Source organism: Hoplias malabaricus, chromosome 3, assembly GCF_029633855.1.
Source record: "Hoplias malabaricus isolate fHopMal1 chromosome 3, fHopMal1.hap1, whole genome shotgun sequence".
Lineage (NCBI taxonomy): Eukaryota > Metazoa > Chordata > Actinopteri > Characiformes > Erythrinidae > Hoplias > Hoplias malabaricus.
In genome coordinates, this window is record NC_089802.1 from 36279544 (window position 1) to 36305602 (window position 26059).

Here is a 26059-nt window from a genome sequence, read left to right on the forward strand (position 1 = left end):
AAGGCACTGAACCCCCAAATGCTCCCCAGGTGCTTCTTGTAACATGACCAAAAAATATCACGGTGCAGGAGCTAGGTTTCTACTATTGCTCACAGCAATTAAAAATTCTCACTTTTATACAAACAATATAGTGGTTGCATGTCCTATTGCCAACTACAGAATGAGGGTGCTGCTTTTCTTTTTCAGACTTGAGAATAAAATGCAGCACTGTGCTGATTGGATGTTTCATGGCTAACATTTTTGAAGGCTAATACAATCTTCAATAATATATATCAGACAAAATAAATTGGACAAACACAGACTAATGGCATTTATTATGTACAATACACATCAAAAAGTCATACATGTACATCAATAGAAAATAAAGATTATTATTATTATTTTTTAAATGAAGCATAAAATGGAAATAACCCCTGGCAAAAATTATGGAATCACCTGTCTCTGAGGATGTTTTCAGTTGTTTAATTTTGTAGAAAAAAAGCAGATGTGACAAAAAAATAAAGGCATTTCAAATGTCAACTTTCTGGCTTTAAGAAACACTAAAAGAAATCAAGAAAAATAATTGTGGTAGCCAGTAACAGTTAGATATTTAGAACAAGCACAGGGAATAAATTATGGAATCATGACAAACAAAATAAGGAACATCCTCAGAGACTGGTGATTCCATAATTTTTGCCAGGGGTTGTAGTAAAACCAGTAAAATCAGAGGTAGGAACCTCTGCTATTCACACACTTGCTCATAGGAGGCTTGAACCCAGATCTCTGAAAACTGCTTTGTGACAAAGATTGATTTATAGAAACGTAGATTACTTTCCCATTGCACTGAGAATGTTGGCCTGTGGAAAGGAAAAATAAAAATCTCTTTAGTCTTAGAAACTGCCTAGCATTATATACTATAACTACTCTCAGTATCTTATTCATGCATGTATAAATGTTTTACTTCACTTCATTGGTTGAAGACTTCCTATGTATACATGCTACATTTCATTGACAAGATATTTTCAGAGCAAGACATTTTAAAAGCCCTGTGAAGGACTGGCGCCACCTCCAGGGTGTATTCCCGCCTTGCGCCCAATGATTCCAGGTAGGCTCTGGACCCACCGCGACCCTGAACTGGATAAGTGGTTACAGATAATGAATGAATGAATGAATGAACGAACATTTAAAAAAAACTGAAAATCAGTGGGATCATGAGTGGGTGTTTTACAGTTTTTATGTTTTGACCTCCTGTTCTTGGAGTGGAGCACAAATGCCCTGTGGTTTTCAGTCCATCACTTACCTGTGCTTTTAACTATTCCAGCCCCAAAACACAGGATCCTGATCATGACATTAACAACTTTTTGAATGTTGATCACCTCTCCTCAGTTCATACTAATCATAACAATGGAACATATTCTCTGTCATGAGCAGAGAGACAAAGAAAACCTAGCATACTGGACTAGGGTTGGGTGGTATAACGATAATACTGTATACCACGATATTTAAATAAATGGACGGTATCTAAAATGAGGGCGGTATTTATGACGTGGGTGTGGTGTGTCAAATTTTGGTTCTGCGTTTATGAAAGTCGGCTAAAAATATTTATGTGCATTTAAGAACAAGGAGGGGGCGCTGTGGGAGCTCAATTACTGCTGATATCAGTCTGAAAACAGGTGGAGAAAAACACAAGCCCAGTAGCCCACCACAGTTGTAAACTTAGATATAAACAGACATAATTCTCAGAAAATTCTTTACTCGACTTTGTACTCAAAGGTATATGGCTTTATAGCTGTGCTTCTACACAGTGTACACTGTCTTATTTCGCTTATTTTTTAACTTTTCTGTTTGCTCTCCCAGAAATGGGTTTTTAAATCGTCAACACGTGTGTCTGTCGGGCTGTGTTTGGCTAAATTCACTCGACTTTGTTCTCAGAGATATTAGGCTCAGCGCAGCCTAACAGAGCACCCCCTCCCCACGGTAATACCATATACCAAGATAATATTTTGAGACAGTATTACAGTATGAAAAATGTGGATACTGCCCATCCCTATTCTGGACCAAGACTATTTTGAATATTTATTTAATTATTTATAGACATTTTACTGACACCAGGGCTTCATTAACATATTAAAACGATTCCCAGCACCCAAACAAACCGGAGAGCTTAAATGATGAGAAACCATCCTCAGAATTTTATAAAAGCTGTTTTTTTTAAATAAAAATAGTGAAAATTGCTTTTAAAACCACTGTTGTAACTTATGTGCCTGCTGAGCTGAGAACAATTCACCATTCAATATCTGGCCCAAAGTAATGGTCATTTTCTTATGACTGACAAAGTAGAGGGGGCTAACAAATTTGGTCTATAAAGTGGACTTTAATTGCAGGTGTATCAATAAAAATCATGCATTGCTGCCATCCTCAGTTTTACTCCTTTGGCATTTATTACTCTGACACATTCATTAGTTCAAGCCTACCTTAATGAATGAGGAGAAACGTTTTCCTGTAATGCCTTCTATTTTCATTAAATCTTCCACCTAATAACAGGAAATCACAGTCAGAATGACAGTGAAATGGCTTTGTTATTTCAGAACAGTTTACTGCACTCTGTATGTTTGAATTTCTTACCTGTGTGAAGTTTCCATTGATTTCTCTCCAGCCTAGAATGAGTTTGGCTTTCTTATCCCCAATAAGCTGCAGACTTTTCAGCTCTTTCAATGAGCCGAAGTTGAGAGTATGTAGGATTTGATTTTTGGACTGCTCTAGAAGTGAAGAGTCTAGCTGGGATTCCCAGTTCACCTCCGTTCCACCAGAACAATGTAGACCACTGTTCTCCTTTCCTTCTGAGATCTTAAACATGGGAAGAGTATGTGAAAGATTAGTTGGCTGCGCACTGAAATTGTGCCAGTTAAAGCTTGTGTCTGAGCTGTGTGTGATGTCAACTCTCTGAAACTTTACTCAACAAATTAAGAGATTGTAATATAAATAACATAAAAACTACTATGAAAGGATACTAAAGTAAAATGGTTTCCAGTTACCTAATCCGTTTTTTGTGCTTACCATGCTACAGAGTTCAATCTTCCTTCCAAACAAAGGAAATACTAGCAATTCTTCAATACTGCAGAGTCAATTGCTACAGACTAAACTGCATATGGTACTAAGATTAGTTCAAGAACAGTGCATGGAATCAGTCTCCATGACCGAGCAGTTGTACCCAAGCCCTACATCACCAAGTGCAATGCAAAGCATCAGATGTAGTGGTGTAAAGCACCAAGTAGGGACACTTTCTTTGGAGTGACGAATCATGCATTTCCGTCTGGCAATCCGATGGATGAGTCTGGGTTTGGCAGTTGCTAGGAGAACGGTATTTGTCTGACTGCACTGGGTGGAGTATAGTTTGGTGGAGGGGGTTGTTTTTCAGGAGTTGGGTTTGGCCCCTAGTTCCAGTAAAAGGAACTCTTAATACTTCAACATGCCAAGAGGTTTTGGACAATTTCATGCTCCCAACTTTGTGGGAACTGTTTGGGAAATGGCCCCTTCCTGTTCCAACACGACTCAATCAAGGCATCAATGCACAAAGCAAGGTTCATAAAGACATGAGCGAGTTTGATGTGGAAGAACTTGACTGGCTTGCACAGTCATGACCTTAATCTGACAGAACAACTTTGGGATGAAGAGTGGAGAACGTGAACCAGGCCTCACCCAACATCAGTGACTGCCATCACAAATGTGCTTCTGGAAGAATGGTTAGAAAAAATTCCATTAACACACTCCTAAACCTTGTGGAAAGATATCCCAGAAGAGATTAAACTGTTATAAATAGGGTGGGCTGACATTATATTAAACCCTATAGATTAAGAATGGTATGTCCCTGAACTTCATGTGTGTGCGAATGGGGAAAATGTGTATAATTTAATTATATATAAAAACAGGCTAAAAACCTCAAGATCTCTCCATCTGCACACCGTTCTCCATTTCCCTGCATCTATCACCAAGTCACTTACCCTCTGCAATATGACAGAGCTCACAGGTATATCAAAAAGCAATGCTGCACTAATTTAACTGGAAAATGGAAGAAATGACAAGGAACGGCATACTGACCTTGTGTGTATGTATTTTCTTTTTGTCAAGTTTTTGGGATGGTTTATAAACCACAGCACACTGCTGCAGCGGCTGAGACACTGTGAACATAGAAGATACCCAATGAGATAATGAGATACAAAACCCTACAGCATGTTTCAAAATAACATATGGGTGTTGACAATAGAATGGGCACATTTTGCTTATATACAGTATAAGAACACAAACATGCCGAAACACTTTCACACTTGATACTGTTATAAATCTCTAAAAGTGATATAGGCTATGTTTTTCTTTTTCCAGCATCAAAACCGTCTGGTAATAAACAACAACACATTTTGTTGGATGGATATTTGCTAGACAAATAATAGAGTACTCCTATAAAAAGGGGTGAAAACCAAACAATTCTTAGAGGAAAAAAAAAACCCACTGGCTATGGAATGTATTTTTCTTTTTTTTTATGAAATGAAGAGTTTATAAATCCTATTTAATCATGTTTGAATATGGCACTTCCCAAAGAATTGAACTGCCAATGTATATAACTGAGGCCAGAATATATTTTTTTTAATTAAAAGCTTCGCTCACTGTTTGAAACAGAAGAAATCAGCAGTTCAGGGATATGGAAATGGTGATGCTAAGAGTACTTCTCTGAACACTGTTGTTTTACTGCTGGATCACTTCTGTTCAATAAATAAAATAAAACTGGGTTTTTTTGTGTGCTTCCATGTCTTACCCTGTAGTGGGGTGACAACAGCCTGCTGTTTGCTTGGTTTGGAGGCAGTCGAATTTTTCCTGTGTAAGATGTTAATATCGGTTTTGAAGAGAGGTGTACTACTATTGCTCGCATCTTTTTCACCTTTCACTCCACTTGAACATCCAGTCAGTTTATTAAACATTTCTGCTTTTTCTTCCAACTCCTTCTGTTTCTCCTTTAGTTTCTTTAGAAACCAAAGGTGGAGAAGATATAAAGAAACATTTTTATAACCAACAGATATAAAAGTTGTCACAGGCAACAGTTTAAGAAATAATAATAAAAAGGGTGTGTTTCATTAGTTATAGTAAGAAAATAAATGGGATTATTTTTGGTTTTCCAATGTTTAAAATAAAAATTTTTGTTCCTCAAAATCTGAAATTCAGCAGATTTAAAGCTGTCACAGCACAATAACTCATTGAGAATAATAAATACTGGAGCTAGAGGATGATTCTTGTTAAATATTTAACTTTCTGTAAAACTAGCATCAAAATACACGGGGAATGCAGTACATTTCCTTGGATCAAGGGGAACAACAACAAAAAGGAAGCGCTGGGAAACAGTGAAAACAAAAACAAAGCATGAAAGGATATTGTACGAACCTCAATCTCTTTGTGTGACTGAGCGACAGTCTTCAGTAGATTCATTCGTTCTCTTTCGGAGGAGCCCAACATCATTTTTTCCAGAGCCAAAAGTCTGTCCATCACTGAGGAATCAGGTGGGCTGAGGGGTGTTCAGTTGGAAAGTGTCACTACCACTTAAGTGAGATTATTGACAGTACTCATGGTTTTGTTTGTTTGCTGTTACATTTCAATTAAATTAAATAGTAAACATAGCACACTAACTGTCAAAAAAAAAAGAAATCAGCTGATATTAATGAAACTTGAGTATTTTTGACATTGAAAGATATGATAATTATTTCATTTCAATTTGACCATGCATGTGACTTCAGCAAGTATGGGCCTTATCTGTATACCTGACTGACTATACAAGGCTGTCCCGCTGTGCATGCCTCAGAGAAGCATTCAAAAGCAATTTAAGCAGTAGAAAGTTTTAAAAGGGTTGCATCGTAGTGCTTCAGAAAGCGGGATGGTGTTATGGGCGGAGTGATTCAACAACCACTATAGCGTGGTTCAATCAATATAGCAATGATATCGTGCCAGACCGCCATGGAGTCATGCAGAATGGTAGCAGGTCAACTTCAGTGACATGCCCTGTTTTTGGTGGAGACAACCTATGAATTCATATGTGAAGTCCCCGTGGTGATATGGTGGCATTTCATTTAATAATCTTAAAATAAATTGGAAAAAAAAATTGTGAGGATATATTTGAATTGAAAAATAATCAGAAACATTTTTTTAAGTCTGGGTGCCACAGTGACGCAGCAGGTAGCGTCTCTGTCACACAACTCCAGGGTCCTGGGGTTGTGGGATCAAGCCCTGCTCCTGACTTGTCTGTGAGGAGTTTGGTGTGTTCTCCTCATGTTGGCGTGGCCTTCCTCTGGGTGCTCCAAGTTTCTGCCCATGCTCCAAAAAAACAATAATATTGAGTCCTGTGTGGCTACATGCAGTGACGAATGTCTGATAAACATAGCTGACTTGCGCACCTTTTTGCTCACTCAAATACACTGTCTCCAAGAAAGGCCTTAGGGCTAAGGGCAAGAATTGGGATGGGGTGAGACAGGTGTGTGTCTGGCAGCTGTGAGAGTGTGGTGCTGTGATTGTTTAACGCTGTGTTAGATTACTCTTTGGATGTTTGCGTTTCTTGAGAAACCTGGAAGTTTGACCTCTTGCCTAGATCTCCATTTGAGATTTGAATTTGAAGGATTTAATTTAAATGTAGAGTGCAGAAAATTTAGGACTGTCTGGCCTTTTTCTAGTTTTGCTAAAAGGATGCACTGTTCTAAGCCCCAGCTACAAGGTCAAGGCCGGCATCAAAAACCTAGATATATTAAATTGCTACAAGACAACATGAAACATGATGCCCTTAATTAAAATTACCTGTGGGGATGAGATGGAGGTTGTGATGACAGATCCACTTTCTTGCTCTCCTTCAGTCTCTTATTCCTTTCCCCTGATCCCCCTGGTCCCTGCTCCTCCCTGGCCCTCTTACCTAGAAATGGACATTATAGACAAAAATGTTATCAAATGTTTATATAGAAAGTAGGAAATTTGGGTAACAATGCTTCTTGGCAATAAGTCTTATACCATTGGAAAGCATGTTAATTTCCCTTTTAAATGGTGCCACATTTGTAAGGAACCTGCATTTGAGGGATGAGCAGCAGAGCTGAGTATGTGGGTTGCACCCATGAAAAATTGGCCAAATTCTCCTTGCCTTTGTCAAACAGCTTATTTTGCTGTTGCTATTGACAATTGTTTTGAGCTTCTAGTCCCCCCTGATTGGCAGCACCTGTGAGCATGGGCCCTGCTACAGTGGTCTGTAAGTGTCTGCTCCAAGAATCGGCATGTCATGTTTGACTGATCTGGATAGGGCAACTTCAAGCTGGTGTTCTGCAAAAACAGACTGCACACAGCCAATCTCCTGTCTCATTGGACTGCCAGGAGGCCTGTTATCACTTCCCTTCACTATCAGGTCCATTTTGTGGCTGTGTATGGTTCTTCCACACACTACTGAGGCTCCTGTTTGTTAAATTAATAAATTGTTAAAATTGCCAATACAATGGGTGACGTCTCGGCGTCATAGCCGGAAAGCTAAGGCTGATGCTAACGCTGAGGCCAAAGCTAGCCCACCGGGACACCACGCTCCTCCGATTCGCGTGTCAAACAGGTTTGCCCCGCTCAGCGAAGCACCCGCTGAGGAGCCTGTTAAGAGTGCTCTGGTTATAGGAGACTCTATTGTTCGGCACGTGAAACTAGCTACTCCTTTAGGGGCGCCGGCAGTAACAGTTAGCTGTTTATCGGGAGCCAGAGCGCCGGATATTAGTGGCAACCTTAGACTGTTAGCTAATAGGAGATATTCGAGGGTAGTCATTCATGTAGGGGCCAATGATATTCGTCTGCGGCAGTCTGAGGTAACTAAGGGTAATATTACAGAGGTGATTAAACTGGCCCAGACGATGTCCGATGCCGTAATCTGCTCTGGTCCCATACCAATGCGGCGTGGCGACGAAGCTTACAGCAGACTTTCGGCGTTAAACTGCTGGATGTCCAAGTGGTGTTCCGAAAATCAAGTGGGCTTTATAGACAATTGGTTACGTTTTGAGGGCAAGCCTGGTCTTATAGGTAGGGATGGTATCCACCCCACGCGGGAGGGTGCTGCCTTACTTTCTTGCAGTATAGCACATAGTCTTTTAGTTAGTCGGCAGAGTAGTGTAGATAGCTGCTGACAATCCAGAGCCGGGACCAGGCCGCAGACAGACAGGCTAAACCGACCGTCTGCGAACTGTCTTGAGGCGTCACCCAGGTTCAACTGTATTGAGACTGTGTCTTCCCCCCGAACTAAATGTAAAAGTAGAAAAACAAAATCAGCCTGTTTCAGCAACCTAATCAATATTAAATCATACACAACACCTAGCAGCAACACCTCAGAACTAAAATTTGGGTTACTCAACATAAGATCGCTAAACTCAAAAGCACTCATCGTAAATGATATTATAAGTGATCATAAATTCAATGTTTTCTGTCTCACGGAAACGTGGGTTAAACCAAATGAATATTTAGCACTAAATGAAGCCACCCCCCTAGGCTATAATTATGCACATAGCCCAAGAATATCAGGCAAAGGAGGTGGAGTATGTGTAATTTACCAAAATACCCTAGAAATTAGTCTTAAACAATGTGACACCTTTTCTTCTTTTGAGGTTCTCTCCACTATTATTACAAATCCGGTCACAAAAAAGGACGCATTTTTATTATGCAACATTTACAGACCACCAGGGCCTTACTTAGAATTTCTGAAAGAATTCAGCGATTTTGCTACAAACCTAGCGGTGTGCAATCATAAAGTTATAATTGTAGGAGATTTCAATATCCATTTCGAGAAGGAAAGTGACCCACTAAAAAAGGCATTTACCTCAATCTTAGACTCTATTGGTATTACTCAAAATGTAACAGGGCCTACACACTACAGCAGCCACACTTTAGACTTAGTTCTGACACTAGGTCTTAACATTGACAAAATTAATATCTTACCGCAATCCTCAGCAATCTCCGATCATTACTTAATTTCATATGAGCTACGTTTTATCCATAATCTATGTAAGAACCCTCGCTATTCTACAAGGCGTATAATAAAACCATCTACCGCCCTACAATTTATAGAAAACCTACCAGAACTATCGACCCCAGTTCCAACTCCATCAGACCCAATGGACCTAGATGTACTAACTGACTACCTAGAAAATACCTGTCGATCTACTTTAGAAAAGGTAGCACCACTTAAACATAAAAGTATAAGACAGAAAAAGCTCGCACCATGGTATAACGATAAGACCCGTACTTTAAAACAAACATTACGAAAACTAGAGCGGAAATGGCGATCAACCAAGCTTGAAGTGTTTCATTCTGCCTGGAAGGACAGCCTTATAGAGTATAGAAATGCCCTCACTAAAGCTCGCTCAGCATATCTGGCCTCGCTGATCTCCAATAATAAAAATAATCCGAGAGCACTGTTTAGTGTGTTTTCTAGAATTACAAAAAATCAAGCAGGTTCTGAACAACTAATTCCAGCAACTCTCACCAGTAAAGATTTTATGGACTTTTTTAATAATAAAATTGAGAATATTAGACAACAAACTCTAGCCACAGGATCAAATCCATCCTGGCTGCCACCTGATGTGAATGAAATAAAACATAATATAACTGTAAAAGAAAGACTTGAAACCTTTTACCCACTCCCACAATTAGAACTAGAGAAGATTATCACCTCCGCAAACTGTACAACTTGCACACTTGACGCAATTCCCACAAAGTTGCTCAAAGAAGTACTACCAGCTATTATTGATCCTCTTTTAACTATAGTAAACTCATCGCTTAGTCTGGGCCATGTACCCAAAGCTTTTAAACTAGCAGTTATTAAACCTATGATCAAGAAACCAAATCTTGATGCTAGTACACTGTCTAATTACAGGCCTATTTCTAATTTGCCATTTCTGTCTAAGATCTTAGAAAGAGCTGTGGCCCAACAACTTAGTTCATATCTACATAAGAATCATATATATGAAAAATTCCAATCTGGATTCAGGCAACATCATAGTACAGAGACAGCTCTAGTCAAGATAACAAATGATCTTCTTCTTGCCTCTGATCAAGGCCACGTATCCCTGTTGGTGCTTCTTGACCTAAGCGCAGCCTTCGATACAATAGACCACAATATTCTCATAGAAAGGTTAGAAAACATGGTTGGAATCACAGGGACAGCCCTATTATGGTTCAAATCTTACTTAACGGAACGTTATCAATTCGTAAAAGTAAACAATCTAAATTCAAATTATTCTAAAGTAAGATTTGGAATTCCACAAGGCTCTATTTTAGGACCATTATTATTTACATTATACATGTTACCGCTAGGCACAGTTATAAGAAACCATGACATTAACTTTCACTGTTACGCAGACGACACACAATTGTATATTTCAGCCAAGCCCGATGACAAACACAGATTAAAGAAAATAGAGGACTGTGTAAAAGACGTGAAAGGCTGGATGTTGCGTAACTTCCTCCTTCTAAACAGCAACAAAACAGAGGTCCTGCTTTTGGGTCCAAAAGTGACAAGAAATAAATTATCAGATTTAATTTTAGATCTAGCTAACTTTCCAGTTAAACCTGGTTCAGCAGCAAAAAATCTTGGTGTCATAATTGACCCGGATTTATCATTTGATCAACACATAGGTAGTATCACTAGGACAGCTTTTTTACATCTTCGCAATATTGCTAAGATTAGAAATGCCTTATCCCTCCAGGACGCAGAAACATTAGTACATGCCTTTATTACTTCAAGGCTTGACTACTGTAACGCACTACTGTCAGGATGCACCAGCAGCAATTTAAGAAAACTTCAACTAGTTCAAAATGCTGCAGCTAGGGTCCTCACTAAAACTAGAAAATTTGAACATATCAGCCCAGTTTTATCATCACTTCATTGGCTGCCTGTTAAATTCCGCATTGACTACAAAATTTTGTTATTAACATATAAAGCTCTACATGGGCTTGCTCCTGAATATCTTCAAGATACAATTTCCTATTATGAGCCTCCACGTTCACTCAGATCACAGAATACTGGATTTTTAAATGTTCCCAGAATTCAGAAGGCCTCAGCTGGGGGAAGAGCCTTTTCTTATAAAGCCCCCCAACTCTGGAATGATCTTCCAAAAAATGTTCGGGACTCAGACACAGTCGCAATCTTCAAATGTAGGCTAAAAACTCATTTGTTTAGTTTATCATTTGGTAGCTAATGCTCCCCCATAGATAAAGGCGGCAGATCCGGGGGGTCCATGGACACAGGGAATTATAGTATACTGAGACGCTGGTGCTGTCGTCCCGCCGCTTCTCGCGATCACTCAGGTTTGTTGACGGTGGAGCGGAGGGATGCCAGTGTTTCAGGATGCTCCCGTGTCTGTGTGTCCTTCTGGTTCTCTCCTTTTAGTTAATGCTGTCATAGTCAGATCTGCCGGAGTCATTAGCCACACTCTGGAAATTTTCATATTTTCTACTTTACAAACACAAAACAGTTCAAAACTAATTCCATCCCTTTACATCTTTCCGAGTAAACGACTGCCCACCTGTCTGTCTGGACACTGATGGATGACTGTCGAGATCCTCCTCCACGCTTCAGACCAGCTGCCCACGCTCCAGCAACCACCAAGTGCCTTGAAGCTGTCCCTACACTGAAGTTCTCATGGACTACTAACTATCATCACCAGTAGATTGACCAGAGGAGGATGGGTCACCCCTTGTGAGCCTTGGTTCCTCCCAAGGTTTCTTCCTCAGCTGGGGGAGTTTTTCCTTGCCACTGTCGCCCCTGGCTTGCTCACTTGAGGGTTTTACATTTGTCTTTACATTTCATGTCAAATCTTGTCTTACTGGAATTCTGTGAAGCTGCTTTGTGACAACACCAGTTGTGAAAAGCGCTATATAAATAAATTTGATTTGATTTGATTTGATCTTGTTTCTTCAAACTTCAATCATCCAGTCACCAAACGAGTCAATGGCAGAATAAGCTGTTTGGCATTGGCAGAGAGAATTTGGCAAATTTTTCATGGGCGCAACCCACATTCTCAGCTCTACTGCTCAAATGCATGTTCCTTACAAATATATATATACATACATACATATACATATATGACACAGTCCATTATGAAGGGATCTGCCAGTCTGAGAGCCATAGTGGCAGCATGCTTGGAAGGAAAACGCAGCATATTCGTTATGTGCTTCCCTGACAGTTCATATTCAACACATTTAAATAAAAACATGTCTTAATGACACGTCTTTCACATTAAATACTGCTATCTCTTTATTGCCTATTCGTCATGTCAACCAAACACAAATCTAAACGGAAGGAAACTGAAAATAAATTATTTATAAAGTCTTTCAAAAGATGAAATTCTGCCTCATCCCCCTTTTGCCAATTCAGGGCACATTCATCTCCAAACATACATATCATGGTTAGAAGAAAAGCATGATTTCTCACTAGTGAACAGAACAAAAATCATATCACTTTCTATTAGGACCTATAAAAGATATGCTGTATCAAACTGTATTTGGTATAATACTGTTGCCTCATGGGGCTAACATATTAATCTTGTGGTTAGAGCAGATGGCCTGTACAGGAGTGCCAAATGCCTAAAAGACACAAATAGGAAAGTAAGTAAGTAAATAAATAAAGCAGCTTACCACTACACTAGTTTGTTTCTGAATTTTAAAAAGTAAACAAATATATAAATTAGAGTAATTTTACACTAAGCTAAATTAAACACCATTTGTTGCCCATTTAATATACAGGAAGTATGCCAAATCTAAACCACTGAAAATACTTACTATTCACAGGGGCCAGTAACATCTCTCTGACAAATGGCCGGTTAATAATGTGCTTGGACTTTGCAGCAAAGTTGAGGGCAGTGAATGTATCAAAGTAGTACTTATACTCAGGTGCAATGTTCGTGATCATCACTGAATGAGCCGAGCCACCGAGCGAATCCTGCAGCAGACGAGTGAGTTTACTGTCCCTGTATGGCACTCGGCCCACGGTCCCAGCATTCAAACAATCCACAACTTTGCTGAGGGTAAAGAGGGATAAGTTGATAGCTCCACTCTCTTTAAGGCGGATTCCTTGATTGCCTGTGCGCCGGTTGTCCTCAGATCCAGCAAGATCAACCAGGTACAATTTCCCAATCAGCTGGCGATGAGGAGGGACACACTGAGACTTCACCACCTCAAGAAGCAAAAATAAAAGTTTGATGTGAGCTCATCAGAACTATCACAACAGAAATATCCATTGATGGATATCTCCAGAGGTTTATGGTTCAGCCTACCTGTGAGGAAAATTGAACTTGCATATTGTTACAAGGGAGACAGGTCAATCAGCAGTGAAAATGTCTCTGTATACATGGAACTATACATTTAACTGATAATTGGTAACCAAGCAAAATTTGATGCTATTAGACCAAGCAACATCAATGTATTTCCATTTCCTCTATTTAGGGGGCCTCCAAATAAATAAATGGGATATAGCACCATTTAATCAAAAATGGAAATGTCAAAATATTTTTAAAATCTTAGATCTTAGTGTGTGCCAATTTTCATGAGTTTTCCAGCATTCCAGGGGGAATAAAACTCTTTGAAATCATAGGGTATATAAAACTGATGGAAATATGCATATAAACGGAATTGCAATTTCAGAGCAAAACCTACTAAGATCTGTGAAGTTTTTGAATATTTTTAGCACCTGAAATTCTTGTTGGGTTTAGAAAAATAAATTAAAAATTAAAAATAAATAATATAAATAAATAAAAAATAAACCATTAATCTTTGTCTGGTGTGATGAGATGAATGACCAGGCCTAAAAATTAACATACTGAAAATACATTAGTCCTTTGCACTTCCAGGTGCTCAGACCTTAATAATAACCAAGCAGAATACAATATGACTCAACTAATTAACTAAATAAACCAGTGAATGTCTAACTCCATTACAGGCTTTCCTGCTCCTCTGTTGCTCAGCCCCCAAGAAATCCACAGAAAAAGCTCAAGTGCTAAAGAGAGCAGGAGCAGTGATGATACCTTAATGAGAAGTATTGCATGGCTGCGACTGGAGCGTTGGTTTAGTTTGGTGGAAGCTGTGGTGCGGTTCAGACTGGCTGGAAGAAAGTGTGTGTGAAAATCCAAAAAAGAGGAGAGAGAAATGGCAGTCAAGCCTGGGATGATTATGTTTCTATCCTTGTCTTCACGGATAGGCAGGTCCTGAGGGTTAGGAGACAAGAGATCTAAAACCTGCATTAAAAGAAAAATTTTCATATATTAATTTGTAGGAAATCGAAGGGTATGGTTTCATCATAAAGCAATTTTCTGTCCAAGACTTGTTGAACAGTGCATGCAAACCCAACAAGCACTTGAACACTAAACACAAAAAAAAATTGCCAGAAGTTGATTTTAAATAACATGCTGAACTCAAATTTACATTCATACATTATAATAAACAAAAACCACATCAATGATACAAATTTCACATCCGAAGTATACCAATCCATTATATTACTAAATACAAATGTAATGTTTTCAAAGAGGTTGTTTTTTTACATTTTCAATCAAAAACAGACCTAATATTACTTTTAAGTAATAATAATGGGCATTAATAACAGCAAACCTTTTCGTTGTAGATTTCTAGATAGGACATGCCCACAGAAAACTTAAAATCCTTCTGGTCTCTCTCTTGGCTGCGCACTAGTTGGAACACCTCGCGAACAGCCCGCGGTATGACTCCTGGATGGTCCTGACTTCCCAACATAGTGTGAGTCTTTCCTGTGTAGGGATGCAGTTTAAAGAAGTCATAAGGGCAATGAAACAATAGCAATTTGTTTCGCAATAATCATTTTTTTTATTGCATTTGGAAACTCTTCAGTAGAATGGATGATTGTTTAACTTAATGTTTTAAATTAGAGGAAAGCACAACTAATACCCAAACCCCCAAGACTTCTCGTGCCTTGGCTCTTAAACACTATATCAGATCCTGTAATATTGAACAGTAAATGAACTGTAGTGTTATGTTGCCCATTAAGCAGCGTGGAGAGAGGAAAGAGAAACTGTGGATAAAAACAGTCCCTAAAAATCAGTGCTTGGTTCACCACTATGGCTCATTTGATCAGAATATCCATTAGAGCTTCACATAGGGTCCTCCCCACTTTCTTCCTATCTGCAACCACAACATTCCTGTAATCGTGTATCTTTGGCCATTTAAATCCTAAACCAAAACAATAGAGTTGCTGTGGACTTATTATTCGAAAAAATATGATAATAGGCCACTGCAATCTAATTGTTTTGGTTTAGTATTTAACCATGGTGCTTTTCAGCAGTGGAGGGATCTGTCTGATAAAGAATATGGTATGTAGTTTTAGTTTATGAGCAAAACGAGCAGTTAGTGAACTACACATGAACATAACGCAGGGGCCACCATATAGTGCTACCATGATATCATTCCAGTCCAAGCAATGAAAAGTATGAACATGCACAGCGCACTCTCTCATATATATATATATATATATATATATATATATATATATATATATATATATATATATATATAAATATAATCAGTGGCGGATGCTGGTCTTTCAAGGAGGGGAAGCTCAATTTCGGCCTACATCATAAAATGTGTCGGTTTATTTATACGTAAATTCTACCCTCTGTTCCTTTTTATGAAAATGATCTGTGACCCTGTCGTACCAACAAGGCGTCCAGGGACTTGACTAGTGTCCTCTCAATGGCCAGCAGAGCTAGGCTGCTTAAACGGCCTTGGACCATGTGAAGTGTGTCTGCCTGTGCTCCCACGGCTCTTTACACCAAAGGATTGCTGATTCGCTCATTTCGCTGTCAATCAAAAGGGATTCAGCCTCAGACAGATCATCCAATCATCATGCAGAAGCTGAGCGTCCGGGCCAGCCGAGGCCAGCCCACTGCCCCATTGACCCCCACAGACGCTGAGCATCCGATGGGTGGGACAAAGTCCAGCATTTATCCAATGACTCGTCTCGTTTCGCTGCACTTCGCTATTGAACTCTGTGTATGCTGACCGTTTAAAACACTGTGAAACTGCAGGAATGATTGAGCGTTGTAGTGCATATTTTTTCAATGACATGTACACACGACATCTATGTATATATTTGATCACTTATTTTTTGACATTTTAGGGGAAGCTGAGCTTCCCTTGAAGTCTTAGAGCAATCGCCACTGATTTTAAATAAATATATATATATATATATATGACCATTGGATGAACTGGGCACCTTCCAGAGTATCTCTAAATTGGTGCTCACAAGCCTCTTCCACTCAGAGAGGCGGTGTGGCTATGGTAGACTTGTGATTGGTCAGGGTAATAGTGACATATGCATTACCCACTTTTACAACTGCCCATTCTACATCAAGAGAAGAGCAGTACTGGTCATTTTTAATGAGGGATTGATTATATTTCGGTGTTGTGTTTTTTTTTTATTTAAAATTTGCTGAAAGTTTCACATAACACCCACTTTTAGAATTATACAATAAAACCACAAAATTTCAAAACGGGTTCCCAGGGGCTTTAAGAGCTGTTTAATTTTGAACAGAGTGTTAGTTTGCAGTGGTGTGAGTCTTCTAGCCATTACGCTTCTGGTTGAGCACTCCAGGAAACAACCGGACTATCCATCCATCCATCCATTATCTACCGCTTATGCAGAGGCGTTTCCAGGCCAGTCGAGACATTTCTTTCCTGCGTGTTCTTGGTCTGCCCCGGGGCCTCCTCCCCATTGAACATGCCCGGAGCACCTCACCAGGAAGGCGTCCAAACTCAACTGGCTCCTCTGGACGTGGAGGAGCAGCAGCTCCACTCAGAGTCTCTCCCGGATGTCCAAGCTCCTAACCCTGTCTCTAAGAGAGAGTCCAGACACCCTGCGGAGAAAACTCATTTCAGCCGCTTGTACCCGCCATCTCATTCTTTCAGTCACTACCCAAAGCTCGTGACCATAGGTGAAGGTTGGGACCTAGATTGAACGGTCAATCGAGAGCTTTGCTTTTCTGCTCAGCTCTCTCTTCACCAAAACGGACCGGTACAGAGCACGCATTACAGCTGACGCTGCATAGATCTGCCTGTCAATCTCACGCTCCATCTTTCCCTCGCTCGTGAACAAGACCCCGAGGTATTTAAACTCCTCCACTTGAGGCAGGTTCTCACTTCCAACCTGGAGAGAGCACTCCACCCTGGACCATGGACTCGGACTTGGAGGTGCTGATCCTCATCCCTACTGCTTCACTCTCGGCTGCAAACTGGTCCAGCAAGTGCTGGAGGTCCCGGCTCGACGAAGCCAACAAGACCACATCATCCGCAAAAAGCAGACATGGAATCCTGAGACCACCAAACCGGACACCCTCCGCCACTTGGCTATGCAGAGAAATTCTGTCCATAAAAATTATGAACAGAACCCGTGACAATGGGCAGCCCTGACGGAGTCTAACTCTGTTTATAAAGGGACTGGATGGGTCGTAGCAAAGAGCCCAGTACCCCATACTCCCTGAGCACCCCCCCCCACCCAGAATACCCTGAGGGACACGGTCGAATGCCTTCTCCAGATCCACAAAATCCATGTAGACCTCGGCCACCTCAGCCCCAGTGATAGACGAGCCCCCCCACCCGAGGTCCCCAAACTCTGCTTCCTCTGCGGAAGACGTGCTGGTGGGATTGAGAAGATCCTCGAAATATTCCTTCCACCGCCTAATGACGTCCCCAGTCGAGATCAACAGTTCCCCACCCCCACCATATACAGTGTTAGTGGAAAACCGCTTTCCCCTCCTGAGTCACCTGATGGTTTGCCAGAAACTTCTCTGAGCCGACCGAAAGTCGTTTTCCATGTTCTCATTCCTCCCACACCCGTGTTTTGGCCTCAGCAACAGCTGAAGCCGTGAGCTGCTTGGCTCCTCGGTACCTGTCGGCTGCCTCCGGAGTCCCCCAAGCCAACCAAGCTCTATAGGCCTCTTTCTTCAGCTTGACAGCCCCCCCCCCCCCCCCCCCCCAGGGTGTCCACCACCGAGTGCGGGGATTGCCACCCCGACAGGCACCGACAACCTTGCAGCCACAGCTCCGTTCAGCCGTCTCAACAATGGAGGTCCGGGACATGGCCCACTCTGACTCAATGTCACCAGCCTCCCCCGGGATGCAGTCGAAGCTCTGCCGGATGTGGGAGTTGAAGATCTTTCTGACAGGTTCCTCTGCCAAACGTTCCCAGCAAACCCTCAGCACGCGTTTAGGCCTGCCAGGTCTGTCCGGCATCCTCCCCCGCCATCTGACCCAACTCAACACAAGGTGGTGATCAGTTGACAGCTCAGTGCCTCTCTTCACCCAAGTGTCCAGAACATATAGCCGCAGGTCCGATGATACGACTATAAAGTTGATCATCGAAATGCGGCCTAGGGTATCCTGATGCCAGGTGAACATGGTGTTTGTAATGGACAAACTGTGACAGGCACAGAAATCCAATAACTGAACACCACTCGGGTTCAGATCAGCGGGGCCGTTCCTCCCAATCACTCCCCTCCAGGTCTCACTGTCATTACCCACGTGAGCGTTGAAGTCCCCCAGCAGAACAATGGAGTCCCCAGAATGATTCTTCTCCAGCACCCTCTCTAGGGTCCCCAAGAACGCATGGTACTCTGAACTGCTGTTTGGTGCTAAGCCGGGGAGCTATGAGTAAGCCCACTCCTGCCTTACGCCTCTCACCCTGGGCAACTCCAGAGTGAAAGAGCATCCAGCCCCTCTCAAGGAGATTGGTTCCAGAGCCCATACTGTGTGTCGAGGTGAGCCCAACTATATCTAGCCAGTACCTCTCAACCTCGCGCACCAGCTCAGGCTCTTTTCCCCCCCAGAGAGATTACGTTCCATGTTCCAAAAGCCAGTTTCAGTAACCGAGGATCAGAACACCAGGGCCCCCGTCCTCGGCTGCCACTCGATCCACAATGCACCAGACCTGGATTACTACCTCTCCCACAGGTTGTGGGCCCATGGGAGAGACACCGGAGAGACAATCAGACTAATCACATGTATTTCTGCATATCACATGTGAGGCTAAGCCAATCAGATCCGTGCATTATGAGGAGCGCTGTGACTTGAATGATTGATACACACAGGCAGGGCTCCAGACGCCACTATCCTGGGAGCAGTAAAAATAGTCCAAGAGACGTCATACAAGCCCTTTTGGGTTGTGTGAGGTAAAACCAGAAACTCCAATAAGAAGGGAACAACTACCAGTTGAAATTCTCATAACACTGAACATGGATTTTGTTTACATCTACAAAAGGCATTAGGGAAAAAAAATGCATTTTTAAAATACGCATTTTATTTTTCCAAAATTATTTTTTTATTTGTACATTTTAGGATATGTTCTTGTTAGATTATACTTCTGGTTAGAATATACTGAAATGTAATTTAAAGTGTAATTTGATTTGATATTCAGTTGTTAATATTCAGATTCCCAGTTCTTCATAGGGCGACACACTCACATTTACTCACACCTAAGGAAACTTGAGTTTTGGAGGAAACGCATGTGGACACAGGGGAACACACCAAACTTCTCATAAATGGTCACCCGGATTGGGGCTTGAACATAACCCCTGGACCCTGGAGCTGTGTGACAGAGACACTACCTGCTGCAGCCCTAACTGGACCTTAGCGCATTTTAATTAATTACCCCTGGTTTAAAGGTTTGAATGTATGGGTCTGAAACTTTTCATATCTGAATATTTCACCATGCTTCCTCACAGGTTCCTGATTATCAATTGCCAGATGGATATATATATATATATATACACACACACACAAATATACTATATTAGGATAAATATATTTCAACATTTAGTAATTTAGCCCTGTAGACTACAGTTTATCAGTCATCAGACACTTTTTAGCTTGTCTGGTGCAGGAACATCCAAACCCACTTACGCTCCACTGGCATGCCACAATTATTCTGTGATTTGACAAGCCCTCACTGTTCTGATCAGGCAGCATACCAGGATTACGGAGATTTTAAATACTACTACACTGCATTGCGAGATTAATGTACATTAAACATAACATGGATATGTACTTATTAATTGTCGCCATCTTGAGTGCACAGGGGCTTTTATTAGTAATGAATACATAATTTTAACCATTATATATACATACATTGGGAAACATGTTTTCAATGTCACTTCTATTCTAAAACTATTTTATTATATCTAAACCATAAACACTATTCTACATTTGAGCAACAAATTTGTTGTACCTGCTCCAGTTGGTCCATAGGCAAAGACGCTGGCATTTTGCCCATTAAGAACATAGGGAATAATGGGCTTCACGGAGGACAAAAACACATCTTGTTGTGTTGCTTGCTCTCCATGGAAAATATCAAACCTACAACAAAAACAAAAAGAATAAAATGCATAATACATAAAATGTTTTAATAATCAGAACATCAACAGCTAAAGTCAACTTAACAAAATTATACTTAGTGCAGCTTTATGTTGATGCAATAATCAATAAGCTTAAGTGGGGAAGGGGGGGTGTTTTATTGGAACACCCAATAAAATAACCAAATAAATAAAATTATCTGAGTTTTTTGGGCATGTTCAGCTGAAACAATATCCAAAGGGAACTGGAAATGTGTCTTTTATATGATGGAATTTTATGTGTCAAAACATATGAAATCTGATTTTAAAAAATAAATAAAAATTGGGACCCCACACAAGCCTCTTCATGCCTCACTGGTGCACTCGCTGTGCCTTGCCAGTTTACTCAATCCATATAGCTGTAACTGCTATCAGTACAGTCAGTACAATCCCAGCTAAAGCCAAACAAAATAAACAAATAATTTTCCAGGACATTTAAATTTTCTTCCATTCTCCATGAGTTTTCCAGAACACATGGGAACCCTGATGTGGTGGTAGGGTAAACCTGCCGCTGCTGTGAAGTAGTGTAAAAAAAATCCTAGAGGAAACACTAATTTACAAAATCTGTTATTTTCACAGAGATTTCTGATCCAGTGCAACTTCACTCTAAACATTACTGAAAACTTACATTACCCCAGCTCCCCACATACAACTAATCCAGTCCGAATAGGGCTTAAGATATTAATATTAGTATTTATTTAACAGGAAATTAGTAGTAATAACTTCATAAACTTCATTTTTATAGTTTTTTTTTTAATATGTTTGCTACATACACAAAACTGTCTCCTTTTAACAAACATTTTGATTTCAAATGGCTCCTAGTGCATAAAGGAAAGTGTGCCTGAAGGATTAAATGTCGAACCTCCTGTTAATGCTGGAAGCAGAATTGTATTGAGCCCTGTGTAATGCCAGGATAAATCTACAGCAGAGGTGGGCAAACTACGGCCCGTTAGGCTGTTTAATCTGGCCCTCTGAGTATTTACATAAGTTTTAAACTGCATTAATTTCACATTTTTCCTGCAATATCCTTGGTCTAAAACGTTTGGGAACCACTGCTCCATATGATTAAAATTCTGTAGCACAGCAGAACTTACCAGGACCATTTGAAATATTACCCAATCTTGAATTTTAAAATGAACAATAGGCAGTATTTGTACCTTAAAATTAAAGCTTAAAATCACTGTGATGTGCCACTGACCTATAACAGGGAGAACAGAGCCCTGTCATTTCTACTGGCCACTTTGCAGGAGGGAAGGAAACCACCTGCCCTTAATTCCTGGACAGTACTGTAAAAGTGAATTAAAATGTGTAACTGTAAAAAGGAGCAAACTATCTTCCTTTTCCAGTACTATTTTTCAGTACCAAATACAAATCATGTACAGCACAAATACCAGGGCCAACCTGTTGAAATGTTTTAAGCCCCAATATTACCCATTAAAATATGTCAGAATACTGGTGTAGAAACGGGGAAAGAGCTGTGAAAAATAATATCATGCAACACTAACTGATATTGCAATGTCTCTGTGGCATTCCTCCAGTTGACAATCTCCAAAATTTGGGGTCCTAATCCTCGGACACAGGGCCCTTCTGCTTTTTCGTCTTGTTTCTCCATGTATGGACGGAGTCTAACCACTACACGAACCCTGGATGTCCGTTTAGGACCAATACCATCATTCACAGCAAGAGGCTGTGCCATTTCTGGAGAAAGACAAAACAACAAAATACTCCTGGTTAGTGTCTTTCCAGTACAAATTAGCATTTCCAATGTACACTTTTTAGCTCTATACGTCTATTCTAAATACTGGCAAAAAAGGCCATATTTATGCCTCAGATGTTCTTAAAACATACACAAAAAATCTAATGCATTCAATTTATGAATTAGACTAATCATAAAAATCACCAAAATCCTGAGTAAAATAATAGCAATTCTAATTTTAAAAAATTACACTTTAAAATTTAAGGGTTAAAAAGTGTATTTTGGTATTTGGACAAATAAGCATAGTTGTAAAGTACAGAGAAAACTACATCAACATACACTGGTAATAACTTGTATTGCAGAAAGTAGTGTTGCCTGTTTTATAAATAATTAACGAAAAAAAAACATTAAAGGAGCAATAGGTTGACTGGACCATATCATAAAATGACCAAGATATGTCAGAGATTAATGAAACGTGTGAGCACTGGTATCTCTGACAGCTTTGCTAATGAATGAATGATTCTACAAGGCCTATAAAGCCTTGCCATGCTTAAAAAAATCTCCAGAACCAGAGACAGTAATCCAGAAATGTTCCAGAGTTTACCTGGAGAAGTTGTATGTGTGAACACACATTAATTCCGGACTTTATCATCTGAGTAAAGTCAGAGTCAGCGCATGTGAGAATGGCACAGGATATATTAGAGAGTGGAGATATATTGGGGAGAATTTTGTCTGGAAACTTTCCCCTCGCACGCTGGGAGAACCCGGTGGGTTTTACTTTGTTCAAAGTGTATTTTCCTACTGGGAAATGTTTTCCCATTTACAAGAATCCTGTTCATTGACTGACGTGGTTTTCCTGTGAGGACCACAGCTTCACAGATCAGGCTGCTTCTCTTAAATAAACACTCCCAAGTGCAGAACATTTCCCACCTTGCACTCAGTGGGTCTTATTCATGAAATGCAAGCAGAACAAATTAGCGCGTAAAATCATTTGTAAATCACTTTTTTCTTAAATATACAGATTCATTAAAATGTTCGTAGGTACGAATAAAACTTACACCTGCTCATGAAAACACAAAGTGTTCGTAATTTCTGAACGATGCTTAAAGTATCAACTAACCTGACTGAACTTTAAATAAAAGTTAATAAAAATGCACAAATTAAACAAATAAACAATAATTAATAATCAAACGAAACATCACAAAACAGTTTTCTTCCTACAGCCTGTTATTTAGAGCAACTTCCAGTTGCTAAAGGGCAATTGCGTGCTGAATTAATTTATCACTTGTGTAGTCAGACAGTTACTTAATGTGGATCATTGCAATATAAAAGAGTTTAAAGTCGGTCACCGGCTGATACTGCACTGCTGGATTTAAACAGCAGCTCTGCACAGAGACCTTTCACATCTTTGGGGCTAATACAGGTTTATGGTTTATTGGCTGAGTGATGCCTCTCTGGTCAGTTCACTGTCCCAGCTGCCTAAAAACTTCAGCACCGTACTATGTAACGTCATTCAGCATCTGAATTTATTACTGAAACACAATTATTGTTACACATTATTATTATTAAACAATAAAACGAATTTATTTTGCTTTAGTCAAATGTGAATTTGCTTGGCTTCTCCAAGGTGCTAATTATCGGTTTTCATATCCGCCCCAAAATTCTAAATTAGTGCATCCCTGTTCCAGAGTTTACCCAGAGGAGCTGTATGTGTGAACACAACCACCTGCGACAATCGTTCTGGACTTTAACCAAATTTTATTCTCCTGGCGCTCTGGTAAAGACTCCAGATGAAATCTCAGTCAGCACATTTTGAGAACAGCACCAAAAACGTTCCAGAGTTTTCCTGTACAAATGCAACCCATCCGTTGCACAATGCCTTGGCACATGTTTCGTTTCCTGTTGTGAGAGCACATCTGTTGCAGAAAATCTCCCACTGGGAGCTGCATGTGTGAACGACCACTCCAGGACACTCCGGACCCGACACCCCAGAGTTTCTCTAGAACCCTCCAGAATTCATGTGTAAAAGATACAATGAGATTTTTGCTGTTCACACAGCCACACAAATGGCACATCTGAAGAAACTGTTCAAATTCACATGAAATCCAATCCATATACAATCTGTGGTAATGTGATGTTTGAACAGCCAGATCACAATTCACTTTTATGTCACTCCATGGCAGTTATGAAAGACGTGGACTTTTTAGGTTTGAGCTGTTTAGGGATTTAAACTGGCCCGGTCAAATCATTTTCATCTTGTCAAAAATATTGGGAAAGAAAAACATGTAACTTCTTAAGCCAGAGCCTTGTCACCGATTTATGAGAAAATAAAACTTGTGGAAATTTGTATAAATTGTCTTTATAAAACACAAACAAGAAGAATTTATTCTTTAGTAGTGCTTTATCAATCTATAATGTTCATGTCGGTATAAAAGCATAAATCATATAAAAACACACACACTACCCATATATCACACAATAAAGTCAGCTTTCCCATTCCACCTTACATGAAACATACTGGCACCTATTGCAGCATGTAAAGGTGGAACGGGAAACTGGCAAATATAAAGCTGATTTCAGCCTCGTGGTTGTAAGAAGTGAGTATTGTTTTTTGCTTACTTCTACTGGTGCTGTAGCTGTGCACTGGTGACGATTTAGATTTTAAAAATCTAGAAGAAACAACTAAATTCAGACAAGACTTTTCTGAATACGAATCTGACTTCAGCCTCATTGTTTTTTGCTGCTATTTACAGTCAAATTCTTGCATTTTGCATACCTGTTACAAACTGATTTAAAGTTATTTTGTGACAGTAAGCGACGCCGAGTGATGATTTTCAAACAATCTGTTAGTTATAATGACATAAGCATTAAAAAAAGCATTAATAAAATGTGTGGTGGCAATTTATTAAATAATTAACATGTAACTGAAAAACAAAACTAATTTCAGCTTTTTAACTATTTGGAAAAAAAACATATTTTGCCAATTTCTGATGATGTGGGCTTATTTGGGACACAGAAAGCTAAAGATATTCTCACCAATTATGCCGGTTGGAGGTCTAATAGGCACATTTACCCTAACGTTACATGTGACTAAATAAAACATTTTAGCAGTGCACACGAGAGTTAAGATCGCATAATTTAGGTACATTGTTTCCTATCAATTTTGTGGTTGACCACTGATCAGGCTGTAGTCCAAAGGCATCATGCGAGTGAATTTGCAGTGCAACTATTCACTGTAAGCGTCGAATCAAAACATAAAGAAAACAAGTGCTTGGATGCTCATCGCAGGGATTTTATTAATCTTCTCCTACACTAACAGTCGCTAGTATTATCTTTTTGTTAAAATTCTTCGACAGCTGACATATTAGCTGACAAATTACTGAATTTACTATTAAAATTGCCATAGAAATGGGCTTTGAATAAATGTAATTTACCATGCAGTGCGTCGTCGCTAAAGGCTCCCTCACAGAACAAGTATATGGTCGATTTTTAAATAGATAGGTTTTAAAGGAATTCGCTCAACAACTTTACAAAGGAAACTCACCCATGCAGCCTGGTAGTCTTCTATAAACAGTGTTAGTCGACACTGGTTACTATTATACTCCTAATAATTACTTTTGTTCCTAAAATTAACTAAACTTTAAAATAAAGAGCTTTCACAAAGGCCGTATCCAATTGTAGCATTTTTCAAAAAAAGCTAGGCCACGCCTCTTCCCAGAAACCGACCAATAATCTTTCATGTTAACCTCCTAAGTGGGTATGTCCGAAACGGAAACTCTCGATGCCTTGGTGCCTCACTTAGGGTTTATTCTTCTACGTAGGGGTCTGAGTCGTTCTGCAATTACATCGACATACAAATAAGGGCTGAATCTCAAACATCTTCCTCTACACTATGTAGTACACAATGTAGTGGTGTAGTAGGATTACTTTTATA

General features: G+C 40.0%; 1 protein-coding gene across 3 annotated transcripts; it reads right to left on the minus strand.

Annotated features, from left to right (window-relative positions):
• Positions 1 to 318: 318 nt before the first annotated feature.
• kif22 (kinesin family member 22) lies at positions 319 to 25806 on the minus strand. Of its 3 annotated transcripts, none has more exons than XM_066666186.1 (13): positions 25670 to 25806; positions 21935 to 22127; positions 20267 to 20394; positions 14626 to 14780; positions 14043 to 14252; positions 12802 to 13195; positions 6808 to 6919; positions 5410 to 5530; positions 4790 to 4994; positions 4078 to 4157; positions 2605 to 2826; positions 2454 to 2513; positions 319 to 836 (listed from the first exon to the last, which is right to left on the minus strand). In XM_066666186.1, the coding sequence occupies exons 1-13, from the start codon at positions 25671 to 25673 to the stop codon at positions 807 to 809; spliced, it is 1914 nt and encodes a 637-aa protein (XP_066522283.1). In that variant the 5' UTR covers positions 25674 to 25806; the 3' UTR covers positions 319 to 806. The 3 variants fall into 3 exon arrangements, with proteins under 3 accessions (XP_066522283.1, XP_066522284.1, XP_066522285.1); XM_066666187.1 differs by lacking the exon at positions 25670 to 25806 and adding an exon at positions 25560 to 25598; XM_066666188.1 differs by lacking the exons at positions 319 to 836; positions 2454 to 2513; positions 2605 to 2826 and adding an exon at positions 3541 to 3983.
• Positions 25807 to 26059: the final 253 nt, after the last annotated feature.